This window comes from Bubalus kerabau, chromosome 7 (genome assembly GCF_029407905.1).
Source record: "Bubalus kerabau isolate K-KA32 ecotype Philippines breed swamp buffalo chromosome 7, PCC_UOA_SB_1v2, whole genome shotgun sequence".
Taxonomy (NCBI): domain Eukaryota; kingdom Metazoa; phylum Chordata; class Mammalia; order Artiodactyla; family Bovidae; genus Bubalus; species Bubalus kerabau.
Window position 1 is genome coordinate 115007620 of NC_073630.1, and position 17582 is coordinate 115025201.

Here is a 17582-nt window from a genome sequence, read left to right on the forward strand (position 1 = left end):
AGAACACTAAAAATGTTTAAACTTAGGATGAACACAGAAAACATTAAAATATATATATATAAAAAAATCTGCTAATAGTTCAGAAAAGACATTAGAGGCATAAACAGTTAACATTCAACATGGTACATCCACACAGTAAAACAACAAATGCGTTTTGAGTACATGAATTCATCCTTAATTCAGTGGAAAGCAATAAGCTCTCTAAGGAGACAAAATTAATGCTTTTTTCCCTTGGGTTTTTTCTTTGTTTTCTAAAACGTTCTAGAGGTTCATCTTCCTATGTATTATTTTGAAGAATCAAAATAACACTTTTTAATTTTATAGATCAAAATCACAAGGAGGAAAAATTATACTTACCTCCTCTTCCTCTTTCATGTGAGGAAGAAAGTCTTTTGTAAAAGCCTCCAGTCTCTCTTTCAGTTGTTTTGCATAATTTAACTGCTCATACTCATTCTAGAAATAAAAAATTGTATTCTATAAAAATTTGGCGTCTTAATTTATATTATATCTGATCCTATAAAGTCCGTTTGAAATGTTACTTGAAACTTCAGAAAAAAAATTAGACTAACAAATACCAAAGTGGGCTCTGTACTTCTCTAAGCACAAAAGATGGCCTCAAAACATCTCTTTCAAGAATCCTGACATCCTTTACTAATGTGATCTCCTACTTCTTTTTAAGAAGTCTAGAATAGCAAGCACCTGCTCAAAACTTTTACTGATTTCTAATGCATGTATTTATACCATTCTAATATGTTCATTTTCCTAATATACCTCTAAGCAGTCCACAAGAGTCTACTGGACTATATTCACTACAAAATCCCTTTAAGGTCGCCTAGTGTATCCTCCACTAAACAATTCAGAATAGCTGTTACATGACCCTGCAGAACACCATATACACTTCTAAAGGCAAGGCTCTTGCTACTGCTTGAAGTAAAGCACTGTAATCCTGGACAACAGCTACACTGTTCCTCCCCATTCGAACTAGGATCATATCTCCCTGTAACTTATCCATCACTACATGTGGAGAATTTACAAAACAGTGAAACTGATAAAATGCGGGAACATTTTATTCCCTGCTGAGTCCTCTCTCTCTAGTCTCCTCCTTTCTGAACTAATTTATAGTCAACTGCTTCCTAACAATCTATCCAACGTCCTATTCTCTCAGGATTTTACACAATTTCCCTAAGCATACTCAAATTTGCTTTTCCAAACCAAATTACTCTTCCAAGCTTGAAGCCCAACTAATGCTTCCTCCTGCTAATCAACGTGCACCTGGACTGCACAAACAGGTCACACTCAACTTGTCCATAAGGGATCCCTTCATTCCCCAAGTCTCATCTGTACTCCCTAGAAAGTCAAGCTCGAGTCTCAGTTTCATTTTCTTTCTTTCTCCTTCCCCCTTTATATGCAAACACTGGTGGTGTTTAGTCGCCAAGTCAGGAACGTCTCTTGGGACCCCATGGACATCGTCCACCAGGCTCCTCTGTCCACGGGATTTCCCAGGCAAGAATACTGGAGTGGGCTGCCATTTCGTCCTCCAGGCGATCTTCCTGACCCAGGGATCGAACCTGCTTGTCCTGTACAGGCAGGCAGATTCCTTACCACTGAGCCACTAGGGAAGCTATTCGCAAGCACTACCTTTATCAATCTCATGTCCTACGTTGTTCTGAAGTCTGTACCTCCCCTCTATCTTTGCTAGCCACTACTTTAGTTCTGATCTTAATCATTTCATTGCATAGGTAATGCATGAACAAAATATCAAAGAGTATAATGAAGCATTTAATAAATACCACCTTCCTTCCCAGTACCTCTCCCTAGGCAATCTCCCACCTCCCTACAAGTGCCTACCATGTACTCTTGACTATTACAATCATCTTTTTATAACAACCATCCTGCTTGAGCCTTTTCTTTCCCTTCAATCCATCCTCTTCCCTGCTGCACAACACTCTTTCTAGAATTTAAACTTATCAATGAAAGATCCATGGTGGTCTGACAGAGCTGCAACTGAAGTCCATGTTTCACCAAGCCAAAAGGGGGACAGAGGAAGATCAAATTTCAAATACCCTATAATAAATAAATAAAATTAATAGAGAAATTCCTCTACACAATTATCCTAAATGATACCCAACAATATCTTTAATCTTCTGTTACACAATTAAAAATTATTCTTTGTAATCAGCCCTATGGCCCTGTTCATTCTAAGTAACAATCTTACTTTTGGTGGTGGTTTAGTCACTAAGTCGTGTCCGACTCTTGCAACCCAATGGACTGTAGCTTGTCAGATTCCTCTGTCCATGGGATTTCCCAGGCAAGAGTACTGGAGTGGGTTGCCATTTCCTTCTCCAGGGGATCTTTGGGACCCAGGAATCGAACCCAGATCTCCTACATTGCAGGTGAATTCTTTACCAACTGAGCTAAAAGAGAAGCCCATCTTACCTTTAGTCACCAATAACTGCATCTATTGGGGCTTCCCTGGTGGCTCAGTGGTAAGAATCTGCCTGTAAAGCAGGAGACCCAGGTATGATCTCTGGGTCGGAAAGAGCCCCTGGAGGAGGGTATGGTAACCCACTCCAGTACTCTTGCCCGGAGAATTCCATGGACTGAGGAGCCTGGCGGGCTACCGGCCATAGGGTAGCAAAACAGCGACTAGCCAACCACAAAGAAGTATTACAAAGATGCTCACAAACCTGAGTCTTCTCAGGCTCCACTGAGTCTTCTCAATTAGGCTCTGACCCTGAGGTCTGTCCTTGGCCCAGTTATTCCAGTTTCAGCAAAAACCATCCAGAATCAGTTTATTCACCCTACCCCGACCACCCTTAGCATTTGATAACCCCCAGTTATCTATGCATCCTCAATCTCTTGCCACCTTGGTCTGTCTTCAGCAAAAGGCAACAAGGGTCAGTCTAGCTGGAATCTCCCAGCCTTGATGCTTCCTCTTACTAATTTTCCTGAACCTTAGCCTGCTCTCTGGCTTTCCCCACTAGCCCTTGTCATACTCGGGAGTTTAGCCCAATCTCTCTCCCTGACTGCAAAACTCCACTGCAGTAATCCCCTGAAAAAAGTCTTCCTTACTGTCTTTAACAAGTGTCATTTTTTTAAAACACGGTATCATTTGCTATGAAACACTAACAAGTTTTGCCAATGACATATCAGAAGATGGCACGAGCTGTGATAAATATCCATTTGTACAACTCACCTTAACATTCTTCAGACCCTTTTCAAAGAGGCTAAGCATCTCAGAGAGTTTATTGTCAGAATGAACATTATAAATGGTCTGGCTGCGTTGTTGAAGCAAACCAATAATGTATTCATTTTCAATCTGCTCATGCATTTTGAACTCCTTAAAAGTAGCATACAGAGACTGCAGAAGAGCACGGAAATCATTGTTGTTGGAAAAGTTGGTTTTAGAAAGCTGGAAAAAAATTAAAAAGAAGGCATAATAAGTACATGCAAATATGCATCAAAAGGAAATATTCAAATGCATTCCTACTTAGTTTTGTACAGAGCAAAATACCTCCCTTAAACTTTGTTAAAGCAGAAAAGGAAACTCCTAAATTATAAGTTTTAATGGTATAATAAAAAGTGCCCCAGGTCAGGAAGATGTTGATTTCTGAAGGAAAGGATGTATACACCAACAAATCACAGTTTCTTTAAATATCAGATTAAACCAGACTCCCTCAAAACCTAAAATTCTATTACTCTATATCTATATACTAAATTCCATATACTAAACACAGATACTTCATAGAGTTATATGTAAACATTAAAGGAGCTGTGTTAGGATAAAGTGACACACTTTTTTCTTTGTTCAAATGCCCTGTATGCTATTATACTACTTTTATAATATAAAAAATTCAGAAACTTTCTATTATACATTGTTTTAATTTTAATATCAAGATGAGTCTGATTTGTTCAGAAAATAAAGTACTAAGCTATTAGAACATTATTAATTTTAGGAGAACTCTTTTTTTTTTTTTTTTTAAAGAAAACCACGGTAAACAATTAGCATTTTATATAAGGAACCATGTACTTTTCTAGAGCGGAGGCACTTCAGCAGTACAATGTGAAAACCTTGTACATCAGGGCATAAGAAAGTACATGCTCTTGAAGGAAAGGCTAAAAATCAATGAAAATATAAATAAATATATACACAGTCACGTTCTCTAATTCTGTTCAACAAGAGAAAATGACAATCCTGATATAATTTTATTTTTCTGCATTTAATGTCAAGTTAAATTCTCATGTTGAAAGCATACATATTATCAAGAAACTTGATTCAAGCTGAAGTTCAAAGTAATATTCAAACCTTCTGTTATCTCCACTGTCATATTCAATCCATCTTCTATGATGTCAATTCCAGTTTCAAAACCCATTTTAAAAGTGAAAATCTGATTAGGTTAAAAACAACACAGAGTAAATGAAGAAGAAGCTACAAACACCACACTTCCTAGATTTATTCTGCCAAGTCTGATCTAGTATCCCAAAAATGGAGAATAGTCTATGGTGTCTTAATTGCCTGTTTTGGGCAAGAAGACCAGGCTCATGACGCAGCATCAGAAAGATGACAGACTCCTAAAGTAAGACTATTCCACTATATAATTTAACTAAGGATCTTCTGTGAAAGGCAGAGGAATGAGGCATAAGGGTCATTTACAAAAAAACAAGACGTTAGAGTCAGATTCTCTAGGGGTGTTTCCCTCCTACTTGTCCACCAGGCTCAGTAACTCTGGGCAAGCTATTTTCGCCAACGTCTTAGTTTCTTCTCGGTGTTAAATGGGAATGATAAAACTACCTGTACTTCACATAGCTGCTGTGAGATTAAACTGGTGCTTGGTAAACATTAGCTATCATTACTTTGAAAATTAAACATTCATTTTTATAAAAATTCATGCAAAAATGAATTTTTTTATTTTTCATATTAAAAAACTTATTCAAATATTTAATGAGCAGCTATTATAAGCCAGTCACTGTTTCTGGTAGTTGGGATAGCTCAGTGCACAAAACAGATATCTCTGCCTTTATCAAGTTTACATTCTAGTGATGGGAAATAAAATAACAAACTAACCACAATAAATAAATTACTTATAACAGGTGCTGGCAGCTTTTTCTGTAAAGGGCCAGATATTTTAAGTTTTGTGGGGCATACCGTCTGTAGCAACTATTTAATTAGTTGTTGCAGCACATAAGTAGTCACATGAATCCATGGCCATATTCCAATAAAATTTTATTAATATTTATGGGCACTAAAATTTTAATTTCATATAATTTTTGCATGTCATAAAATATTATTCTTATTTTTCCCAAAGACTTAAAAATGTAAAAACCATTCTTAGCTCCTTAGCCACACAAAAATAACTGACTGGATAGAGTTGGTTAACCCAAGGTTGTAAATTTTATCCTAAGAAATGTCACACAAAATTACAACAAAATTCACTAGTGGCTAATCTCAGCAAATACTATCATGTGTCACTGTATTAAAAATGAGTCAGTAGAGATATTGATAAGAGGTATAACAAATGAAAACATTAGTGATAACTATAAAATTTTTTAAAAAACAAAAAGGATAGCAGAAAACTAAATAATGCCCTCACGTGAGTTATGGAAAATAACATCTTAAAAGACACGCAGGAAGTTTTGCATATGTTCTCACTGGACTATTAGAAAATCTTTCATATTTAGTAACAAGCTCAGGTAAAGATCAGGTCATGCTACAGACTGAGAACCCAAATCAGAGGAAAGGACTCTCAGCAGTACAGAGTCAGTCCCGCAGAGCGGTTACAGATGCTGACTGCAGCTAGCCTGCTTAGGTGTGAACCCATCTCTGCCAGCTTGGTCCCTCACTCCCCTTCTTCCCCAGTAAAACAGGTCTAATGACATTAACTACCTAATAAGGCTCTTGTGACAATTTAATAAGCTAATATATTTAAAGAACAAGGAATATAACATACATAATCCTACTTAGGTTTTTCTCTTATTCCTATGAAAAAGTGAAAGTGAAAGTGTTAGTCACTCAGTTGTGTCTGACTCTTGTGACTCCATGGACTGTAGCCTGCCAGGATCCTCTGCCCATGAGTTCTCCAGGCAAAGAATACTGTAGTGGGTTGTCATTTCTTTCCCCAGGGGATCTTCCCAACCCAGAAACTGAACCCAGGTCTCCTGCATTGCAGAGAGATTCTTTACCAACTGAGCTATTTAGCCCAAATAAAGTTATCATTAGAAGTCCTTATTCTACCTGACAGTTTTTCTCCACTTGAAAAGAGCAACTGTCTTTAACCAGGTATCTAAAGTCAGTGCAGTGAAAAGAATAACCTGAGCATACACAAATTAACTTTTTAAAAAATTATGCATATGAATCATTGTTTAAAATTGCTTGCCTCTGCAAAGTTATTCAATCATAGAGACTTGATTGAAAAAAAAAATTAACCTAGACACTAATAACATCTGGGACATATTGAGGCCTACATGTGGTAGGTACTATACTAAATAATTTCAAGTATTATACTAAATAATTTCAAGTATTCCTTAATTCTTAACAACAATCCTAGTAAATTGATGTTACATTTACCCTTTTACAGGTGAAAAACCTGAAGCTCAGAGAAAATAACTTATCCCAAACCATACAACTCGAAGACACAAAACAGAGATCAAGTCTCTGGGCCTGTGAAACCTACTTACTTCCCACAAGATATCATGTTAGTCTCCATCATGAAGCTATCTTTTCAGATCCAACAGAGTACACTGTCAGTGCTTGCTCTAAAGGACTCCTTCTCACTGAGGGGTTGATTTTGCCCCCAAGGAACTCCTGGACAAGGTCTAGAGAATGTTTAGCTGTCTCTACTGCATCTCAGTGGGTAGGGCAGGAAAGGACTGAACACCCTGCTGTGCACAGGACAGCCTCCACACCAAAGCATGACCCGGCCCAAAACATGAGCAGCGCTGCACTTGAGAACCACGGCTCCAAAGAGAGTTTTTTCAACCATGCTTAACCACGACCTTTAGTGTGAAATACACTCCAGTCCAGACACATACACATCACAGACACTTCCACCAAATTTCAGGAAACAACACTTCTCTCCCTAACCTGTGATGTTCTCTTTATCATTTACTTTTCTATTTCATATTTTTAATGCTATTTCTGATCCACAAAACTGATTCCATGACCCACTAATGGGTCACAGAACTCACTCTGAAAAACACGGTAGGATTATAAAAGTTCCAAAGTGAACTGTAAGCTTATATCCCTTGATGTATGGCAAACTTAACACAGGACCAGGATGCATATAATCAACAAATAACAACACTCAGTACATTGTATCTCCTATATTTTCAAAGAATTTTTAACTGACTTTCTGTCTCAGACACTCTACAATGTAAAATCATACTTACAGCCTGGCCTTAAACTGAGTTGAAGTTGTGTGTCACTTAAAAAAGACTATGTATTAAGTTCAAAAACAGATATGAAAAACAGCATAACAAAAACTCAAATAATATTACCCCAAGTAAGTTTTTACTTTTTCGTTCCTCAGCCAGATAATCCTTTCATTTATTCAAGACAGATTTACACTGAATGAAGAAACCTTAGTAATTATCTGCTCAAACTAACAAAAAACCTATGATCCACCAATGAAATGTTCTGCATAAAATCATGTAATTAGTAACAAGGAGCAGAACCAGTACAGTGACACAAAAACATGGGCTTCAGAAAGGAAAAAGAGTCCTAAAGACGAAAATTCAGCCTCCCCTAATTACTAGTTGGGCTTCTCTGGTGGCTCAGACAGCAAAGCGTCTGCCTGCAATGCGGGAGACCTGGGTTTGGTAAAGTGTCTGCCTGCAATGCGGGAGACCCAGGTTCGAAGTTGAGTGAGTTAGTTCCTAAGTTATTAATACTTAACCACTAAGTCTGTTTCCTCATCTTTAAATAAGGACAATACTTGTCTCACGGGGCTCTTGTGAGGATTAAAAATAAGGAAGCACGTAATAAGAATGCGTTGAATTCCCTTTTCTTTCCCCTCCTTAGCTCTCAATTCAATATTCTCTCCAATAAATCAATCTTCCCAATGTCAGTCAATAACAGTTTCAACAGGTATGCAGAGAGATAGAAAAACAAGGAAAACTAAATATATTCTTCATAAAGCTATACTCATTCAATTTTTCAAAAAAATAATCTGTTCAAATTATTCTGAGCTTGTTTTCTCCCTAAGGCTTTGGTCATAAAATGTCCTATCTTTATAAAATGATAAAATAGATTGCATAAGATTCTTCTCTGAAAAACTTGGGCACTCCATGAAGCCTCCACCAACTGAACTTTTTATAGCTGGTCAACGTATAAGTCTGGAAATCTCTGTACCATGCACATCCTTACAACCATCACATACTTTGCTCTCAGAAACAACTCAAAGAGACTGTAAGCCCACTTCTGACCCTTTAATGTAAAGCTGACCAAGTATCACCCTCTTTGCTCTCACCATAGGTCATCTGGATTTCCACACAGCACAAACCTTAGACGATCATCTGAAGAACAGAAATGGTCTCAAACGGCCAATACAAGCTACCACAGGGCCAGCTGACAGTAAAAACTCCACGCTCACTGGCAGAATTAATGCTGTTAAGTTTTGAGGATTAGGGAAAAACTGAGGCATTAGAATAAACTGGAAAAAGGATGTGATCCAATATAAATGTTGCCTAAAATCATCCCAATTTGGAAGGTGAGTGAATTAGCACCATTTCATAATAGATTGTCACCAAAAATTTTTTCAGAAACTATTCTGGCTTCATACAAAGAAAATTAAACTAGGAATCAGGATCCTGACTTGGCTTCCATTTGGATCCATCACTGACTACTTATGCAAACTTGGTCTAACTAATCTAAGCCTACACATCGCCTACACACACCTAACTAAAAAGACTGCTATCTGGATAACAAGAGTAAAAAACTTTTCCATAAAACCTATAAATGTAAAAGAAAACCCATGAGCAAAGTATTAAATTAGGTATTATAGAGCAATATTTAATATAGCTCACAACTTCAGAATAAATTATTCTAAATAAACTGGCCTAAGCACATAAATAATGGTTGTTACTAATAAACAAATGAATGCTTCTAAAATACACCATACTTGAAAAGTCAATATTCAAAATAAAACTGACTTCTTTATAATTACTGAGCATTCAGAGACAACATAAAGAATACCATGAATTAACATATCTTGTATCCTTTAACTACAAAAACTAGTTCTCATTTTGTGAGGTTTTACTATATGCTGTTTGGGTTGGATACCCCTGGTCTATCCAAACAAAACATGGTAAAGGCAAAAGTTGAGGTGATAAATGAATAAAAACATACAGTCCTTTGAGACAATTCAGCCATCATAAAATACTTTTTTCTCTTCTAGCTCCCAAGGGCATACTAGGAGAAATTTCAATTAACTATTAGCATCAAAAAGAAATCCAGATGTAGAATTTCTATGCATTTTCCCCCCTAAATCACCTTGGTCTCTGATCCATAGTTCATAAAAATTGGAATTAATCTTCCTGATGAATATATACAACAATCTAATTCAAAATTAGTGATAATTTTAATTTCTGCTATATCAAATTGACAATGCTTTCAAGAAGGCGCACTGCAACTACCAAGAATCTTATTTGACTAAAATATTGCTTTTAAAAAGGGCAATGTATTTTCAAAATTTGTTCTAACCTTCTCAATCACCAGGTAATGATACACAACATTAGTGACTGACTGCTTCAAATTTTTTAAACAGGGCTGGTTAGTCTATTGTGTAACTAAATAAAGTTGTGATCCTTAACTATTTGGGGAGGGTCACTATCATTTGGATATCTGATGAAAGCCATTAAGTCCTTAGAAAAATGCACCAAAATGTTCAAAATTCCAGGTGGTCTTGGACTGCCTCTCCCCAACCTATAATAGAAGATTTCACATTCTATTACTTCCTCATTAACTTTACCTTTGCCAATTTTGAGAAAGTTAAAAAACCTCCCCAATTTTTTTCTTTCCTGCAACTGAAGGATACTGTCAGAATAACTAAGTTCAAAGGTCAGAGCAGGTGAAAACACTACAGTAGGCTAACTCAAAAATCCAAAGTATATAGACTTAACTGACCACTTACCCACTTATTATGTTTCTCCTGGATAAGTGGCTCTTACCCTTGGCTGCACGCTGGACTCACGGAGAACTTTAAATACCTGATGCCGGGTCCCACCCTCAGAAATGCTGATTGTAGCGGTTAGGGCATGCGGACTTTTAACAGCTTTGGGGTGATTCTAATGAGCAAAGAAGGTTGAGAACCACTATCCTAGACTACCCTAGTATTTAAACCGATATCTGAATCGTGTATTTTTAATTTTCAAAATGGAGGGAGGAAAAAGATGGTTGTGGATGCTTTTTGAAGTGTGGCCTGGCACTGAACACTGAGGGCATCCTCCAAGCAACTCGCTGGGCTGTAAGAACACCTCTTTTCTCTCAACAGTGCTGCCATTTCTGAAAGGTCATCAAAGCTGACTTCTATGCTGAAGCATTACAGGTCTTTAAGTGCTTTTTTGTTTGATTCACTGCTACACAAAGCAGGACTGCCAGAAGGTGGACTCTCCCCAACACAAATGTTTGACAAAAATGACTCCTAACACTGTTTTAAAATCACAGGCAAAAAGCCCTGGGATAGCTCCACAAATGTGCTTTTTCAGCTTTAGGCTGCACCTATTGAGAGCACAGAACGGCTCTCGCAGTTCCACCAACTTGTTCCCAGGCCCTTTTATTCGAGCCCACGTAAAGAATTTCAGCAGAGAATAGCTGTCTCATAACAAAACCGACCTCCAGCAAACGCTCCGGACAATCAAAGTTGCAAGGGGGAAAAGAAAAAAAAAAAAAAAAAAAGACTGCAAATAAAAGAGTGAATGTTCTCTGCTTCGTAAGCCAAGAAACCTTTCTCCCACATCAAGCCCCTGCAAAGCTGAGGGCGCTTAAAAATAATAATAATAATAGTAATGGGCAGACGGAGTCGGGAAGAAGATGCCTGCGGGGCCAGGATGCAGGTCAGGGGTTCAGAAGAAGGATGGATGGGTGAAGAGGCACGGGGAGACTCCCCCAAAGCCGGCCGGGGCAGGGCAGAGGGGAACAAGGCTGAAATGGGAGGGGGTGCAGCTGCGAGGACGGCCTGCGCCGGGCGGAGGAAGCCCGCAGGTGGCCGGCCCGGGTCCCCAGGGGCCGGCGGGGGGCCAGGAGGCCAAGGGGCCCCTCTCCCCCGGGGGACCCGGCGGGAGGCCCGCGCGGCCGCGGGGAGCGCGCCCCCGAGGGCGGCGGCAGGCCAGGCCCTCGACCGGGAGGGGGCCGCGCCGCGAGCTCCCGGGGACACGTCCGAGGCGGCCGGCCCGGCAAGACGCGGGCTCCCGGGGACAGCGCCGCGCTGACAGCTGCGCAGGCGGCGGTTCGCGCGGCGCACGGCCCCTGGACGCTGAGGGCGCCGCGCAGGCCGGGCCCGCCCGGAGACCGGCCCGCGCCTCCCCTCCGCCCGCGCGCCGCCCGGAGCCCGGGGCCCCGCACAGCAGTACCTTGTCGCAGTAGAGCCCCACCAGCTGCTTCATCCGCCAGTGCGGGGCGGTGAAGACGTCCACTTCTTCGGGGAAAGGCGCCATGGCCACCGCCTCAGCCGCCGCCGCCTCAGCAGCCGCGGCCGCCGCCTCTCCATAGACACCCTCGCCGCGGGGCAGAGGCGGCGCGCCCCCCTGCGCATGCGCCCGCCCCGTCGGCGCGCGCGCCCGGGCTGCCCTGCCGGAGGAGGCGCGGGGGCGCGCGCGGGCCGCCGCCGCCATGCGGTCCCTGCCGAACCACGTGACCCGACGCGCGGTGGAGGCTCGCGCTTCCACCTCCCAGTTCCACTCTCGTTCCTCGTCTGCCCGAGAAAGAAACCGAGTCTTTCCCCCTGTTTGTTTCTCTGTTAACGTTTCGCAACAGAAAAGACACGCTCTGACGGGAGAGGGTGTCGTCTCAGAGGCGTTGTCGGCGCTCCTCTTGGCCGCTGCGCCCACCAGGCCTTGAGGCCGAGGCGCCGAGTACAAAGGGCCGCGGTCGGTCGGCCCGGCCGCCCAGCTCGCCTGAGCGCCTGCGCTGGGCGCGCCCCGGCCCCCACGAACCCCCCTTCGCCTCCAGGCCTTTCCAGGTGCCTGCTCGGCCCCCCGGCCGGAGCGCTGACCTCCCTGCCCGGCGGTCAGGGGTCCCCAGCGATGAGGGGAACCGGGCCTGGGGAGCTCCAGAACTCAGCAAACAGCGAAAGCAGGCCGAGGACGGACAATGGCGGCCCTTGGGCTTGAGGGCGGGCGGGGAAGCCCGGGGCTGGGGGCTGGGCGCTGGGCGGGAAGGCCGAGTGGAATCGTGAAGGAAGGCTCCTGGGAGGGAAAGTGTCTCCTGGGAATCAAAGGCGGGAAGACGCTTGAAGCTCAGAAATACCCGGTCAGGGTTGTCAGTAAGGGCCCTGGGTGCTGGAGAGTCTCGAGGGTAAATATCCCAGAAAGTCGGTTGCGGGGAAAGAACCGCAGGACACATCCCTCCATTTTAAGCTGAGACTCAGAGAGAAAGAATACTTCAACCAGGTCACTGGCAAGAAAAAGGTCAGTCTCTTCCGGACGGTTGACTGATCCTGGCCTCAGTCCTCCAGGAGACCTAGGAAGACCCCGTTATGGGCTTTGCTCGTCCAGATCAGACCTGGACTGTGTGAAATGAAAATATTGCCTGCCATGTCAATAAATAAGAAATGTTTTACGGCCATCAGCGATTTCTGGCATCCCAATGTGAATGAGGTGCCCAAAATGGAACACAGTGTCTGTGATCCAACAGATGCTGCCACCCTCCCCCTGGGGGCGGAGTGGGGGGCGGGGGGCGGGTGTTGCTCGTGGGGCGGAGGGTGGCGGATGCAAGAAGCAGCTATTTGCCATTCCTTAAGGTGATCGAGGAAACAGGATTGGCTGAGTTCAGTGAGCCCAGAGGCTGGCATTTTCCCATACATAGCACGCTATGTATTTGATTTTTCTTACATCACAATGATCTTTGATGTTCAGACTGCCTGGCTCCCTTTGTTGCAAGCTTGTATATAGCCTGACTTCCCCCCACCCCTGCCTCCTTGGAGCGGTTTTCTCTGAGCTACTGAGATGCTGTCTCCCCAGCTTGAGTCCTAACCGGTCCCATCAAATAAAAATAACTCTCTACTTTCAGGTTTTGACTATTTTTTAGTCGACAGCTGGTTGGTTGGAGGGTTCATGAACACACAGAGAAATGGGAGAGAAAACAGGAAAGGTTGAAAACCTGGGGTTATGGAGTGTGTGTGTGTGTGTGTGTGTGTGTGTGTACAGTCACCTTCAACGCTTTGTGACTCCCATGGACTGTAGCCCATCACGCTTCTTTGTCTATGGGATTTCCTAGGCGAGATTATTTGAGTGGGTTGGCATTTCCTCCTCCAAGGGATCTTTCTGACCCAGGGATTGAACCCATGTCTCCTGTATCTCCTGAATTGGCAGGTGGATTCTTTACCATTGAGCCGTCTGGGAAGCCCTGTTAGGTAATTTGCTTAATGACTATAAACTCCAGGAGAGCAAGAAGCAGGTGTATTCTGTTCAACCCTTACATCCCTACTATGAGAGTTCCAAGACAACATAGGGGTTTGATGAATATTCAATAAATGATGGAGTAGAAGAGTATAAGAACTTTGCATAAGAATGCTTCCGTTTATTTCTAATCTTACTATGTGCCACTTATTGAAAGGCAGTATGAGCAGTTTTTAAGAGCACACTTTGGCGCTGAAGTTGGATTCCTGGTTTGAAGGATACGACATGTGTGACCTTGAGCAAGCTTCCCTAACTTCTCTGTGCCTCAGGTTCCTCATATATGTAATGGGTTTAATACAGCCATGAACTCAATGCTTGTGCCCCCCTCAAATTCACATGTTGAAACCCTACTCCTCATGTGATGTTATGAGGTGGGCATTTGGGAGGTAATAGGATTAGATGAAGTCATGAAAGTAAAACCCTAATAATGAATCCCTAAGGAGCTCACTACCCTTCTCTGCTCATTTGCATGTGAAGACCTGAGAAATCAACAATCAGGCCCTCGGCATGCTGACACCTGATCTTGGACTTCCAACCTCCAGAACTAGGGAAAATAAATTTCAACTGCTTATAAGCCACCCTGCCTATGCATGGGCTTCCCTAGTAGCTCAGCTGGTAAAAGAATCTGCCTGCAATGCAGGAGACCTGGGTTCGATTCCTGGGTTGGGAAGATCCCTTGGAGAAGGGGTAGGCTACCCACTCCAGTATTCTTGCCTGGAGAATTCCATGGACAGAGGAGTCAGGCAGGGTACAGTCCTGCAGGGTCTCAAAAAGTCAGACACGACTGAGCGACTTTCGCTGTCTGTGGTATTTTAACAGTCTGAACAACTGAGACAAATACCTACCTCATAGGATTGTTATGAGAATTAAGAGAGTTCATATAGTTGAATTGCTTATAAGAGTACCTAGCACATAGTAGGCTTTCCCCAGTGGCTCAATAGTAAAGAATCCACCTGCAATGTGGAAGCCACAGGAGACGTGCATTTCATACTTGAATCGGGAAGATCCCCTGGAGGAGAGCACAGCAGCCTACTCCACTATTCTTGCTGGGAAAAATCCCATGGACAGAGGAGCCTGGCAGGCTACAGTCCATAGGGTCACAAAGAGTCAGACACAACTGAAGTGACTGAACTGTGTGAGGTGTACTGCAGGAAACTTAAGTCTTGGTATTAATTGCCTAGCATCCCATAAATTAGTGAGGAATCTGGCCATATGATCTGGGCGTAATGATACCATGCTAGGCATTCTGTTAGTTGTGTAGGATACAGAGATGATGACTTGTACATAGTCTGTCTTAGAAATGGAAACAATTCTTGTATAATAGAATATAGAGAAGGTCCTTGATCAGAGCAGATCAGTCACTCAGTCCTGTCCGACTCTTCGAGACCCCATGAATCGCAGCACGCCAGGCCTCCCTGTCCGTCACCAACTCCCTGAGTTCACTGAGACTCACGTCCATCGAGTCAGTGATGCCATTCAGCCATCTCATCCTCTGTCGTCCCCTTCTCCTCTTCCCCCAATCCATCCCAGCATCAGAGTCTTTTCCAATAAGTCAACTCTTCCCATGAGGTGGCCAAAGTACTGGAGTTTCAGCTTTAGCATCATTCCTTCCAAAGAAATCCCAGGGCTGATCTCCTTCAGAATGGACAGGTTGGATCTCCTTGCAGTCCAAGGGACTCTCAAGAGTCTTCTCCAACACCACAGTTCAAAAGCATCAATTCTTCGGCACTCAGCCTTCTTCACAGTCCAACTCTCACATCCATACATGACCACAGGAAAAACCATAGCCTTGACTAGATGAACCTTTGTTGGCAAAGTAATATCTCTGCTTTTGAATATGCTATCTAGGTTGGTCATAACTTTCCTTCCAAGGAGTAAGCGTCTTTTAATTTCATGGCTGCAGTCACCAGCTCTAGTGATTTTGGAGCCCAGAAAAATAAAGTCTGACACTGTTTCCCCTGTTTCCCCATCTATTTCCCATGAAGTGATGGGACCAGATGCCATGATCTTTGTTTTCTGAATGTTGAGCTTTAAGCCAACTTTTTCACTCTCCACTTTCACTTTCATCAAGAGGCTTTTGAGTTCCTCTTCACTTTCTGCCATAAGGGTGGTGTCATCTGCATATCTGAGGTTATTGATATTTCTCCCGGCAATCTTGATTCCAGCTTGTGTTTCTTCCAGTCCAACGTTTCTCATGATGTACTCTGCATAGAAGTTAAATAAACAGGGTCACAATATACAGCCTTGACGAACTCCTTTTCCTATTTGGAACCAGTCTGTTGTTCCATGTCCAGTTCTAACTCTTGCTTCCTGACCTGCATACAAATTTCTCAAGAGGCAGGTCAGGTGGTCTGGTATTCCCATCTCTTTCAGAATTTTCCACAGTTTATTGTGATCCACACAGTCAAAGGCTTTGGCATAGTCAAGAAAGCAGAAATAGATGTTTTTCTGGAACTCTCTTGCTTTTTCCATGATCCAGTGGATGTTGGCAATTTGATGTCTGGTTCCTCTGCCTTTTCTAAAACCAGCTTGAACATCAGGAAGTTCACGGTTCACATATTGCTGAAGCCTGGCTTGGAGAATTTTGAGCATTACTTTACTAGTATGTGAGATGAGGGCAATTGTGCGGTAGTTTGAGTATTCTTTGGCATTGCCTTTCTTTGGGATTGGAATGAAAACTGACCTTTTCCAGTCCTGTGACCACTGCTGAGTTTTCCAAATTTGCTGGCATATTGAGTGCAGCACTTCCACAGCATCATCTTTCAGGATTTGGAATAGCTCAACTGGAATTCCATCACCTCCACTAGCTTTGTTCATAGTGATGCTTTCTAAGGCCTGCTTGACTTCACATTCCAGGATGTCTGGCTCTAGGTCAGTGATCACACCATCATGATTATCTGGGTCGTGAAGAGCTTTTTTGTACAGTTCTTCTGTGTATTCTTGCCACCTCTTCTTAGTATCTTCTGCTTCTGTTAGGTCCATACCATTTCTGTCCTTTATCAAGCCCATCTTTGCATGAAATGTTCCTTTGGTATCTCTGATTTTCTTGAAGAGATCTCTAGTCTTTCCCATTCTGTTGTTTTCTTCTATTTCTTTGCATTGATCGCTGAGGAAGGCTTTCTTATCTCTTCTTGCTATTCTTTGGAACTCTGCATTCAGATGTTTATATCTTTCCTTTTCTCCTTTGCTTTTCGCTTCTCTTCTTTTCACAGCTATTTGTAAGGCCTCCCCAGACAGCCATTTTGTTTTTTTGCATTTCTTTTCCATGGGGATGGTCTTGATCCCTGTCTCCTGTACAATGTCACGAACCTCATTCCATAGTTCATCAGGCACTCTACCTATCAGATCTAGATCCTCTCCCCCGTCTTCATTCTTTTTAAACTCTACTATTTCACTACGGCTTTGCGTCTATATTTTCTGATATCCCCCAGAAGACATTTTCTTATTTTCCTTCTGTTTCTTTACCCTATTCTGATCTGTCACTCGAGTTGTCTTGAAATGTGGATCCAGACCTCAGGTCAACCAGTTACACAGAGCAATGAGCTCCATGAGACTAGGCACATGGTTTGATCCTCAGCACTTAGGACAATGCCTGTCATACATACACTGAGTACTCAATCTTTGTTGAATAAAGAAAGAAGGAATGAGGGAAGTTCATAGCATTCTGTAATTTCACCATTTCTTGTGTTAGTCCCTCAGCTGTGTCCAACTCTTTGCAACCCCACGGACTGTAGCCCGCCAGGCTCCTCTGTCCGGGGGATGCTCCAGGAAAGAATATTGGAGTGGATTGCCATTTGCTTCTCCAGGGGCTCTTCCCAACCCAGAGATCGAACCCTGGTCTCGTGCATTGCAGGCAGACTCTCACCACATTTTGTTTCACAATAGCAGTTTGTGTCTGTTGTTCACCAGTATACCCCTAGAACCAGGCACATTGAATAGGTGCTTAACAAACAAACAAACAAAAAGGCGTT

At 42.6% G+C, this 17582-nt stretch overlaps 1 protein-coding gene across 3 annotated transcripts in view; it reads right to left on the minus strand.

Moving 5' to 3' along the window:
- Positions 1 to 11760, minus strand: part of FBXL5 (F-box and leucine rich repeat protein 5) — a 45505-nt gene extending 33745 nt beyond the window's left edge. The window contains exons 1-3 of one of the 3 annotated variants that reach the window (XM_055589138.1): positions 11566 to 11760; positions 3197 to 3412; positions 358 to 453 (exon numbers count right to left, since the gene is read on the minus strand). In XM_055589138.1, coding sequence (XP_055445113.1) covers positions 358 to 453; positions 3197 to 3412; positions 11566 to 11649 — 396 coding nt within the window. In that variant the 5' untranslated portion in view covers positions 11650 to 11760. The remainder of the gene's footprint in view (positions 1 to 357; positions 454 to 3196; positions 3413 to 11565) is intronic. The other 2 variants (XM_055589137.1, XM_055589136.1) reach the window with 2 other exon arrangements.
- Positions 11761 to 17582: the final 5822 nt, after the last annotated feature.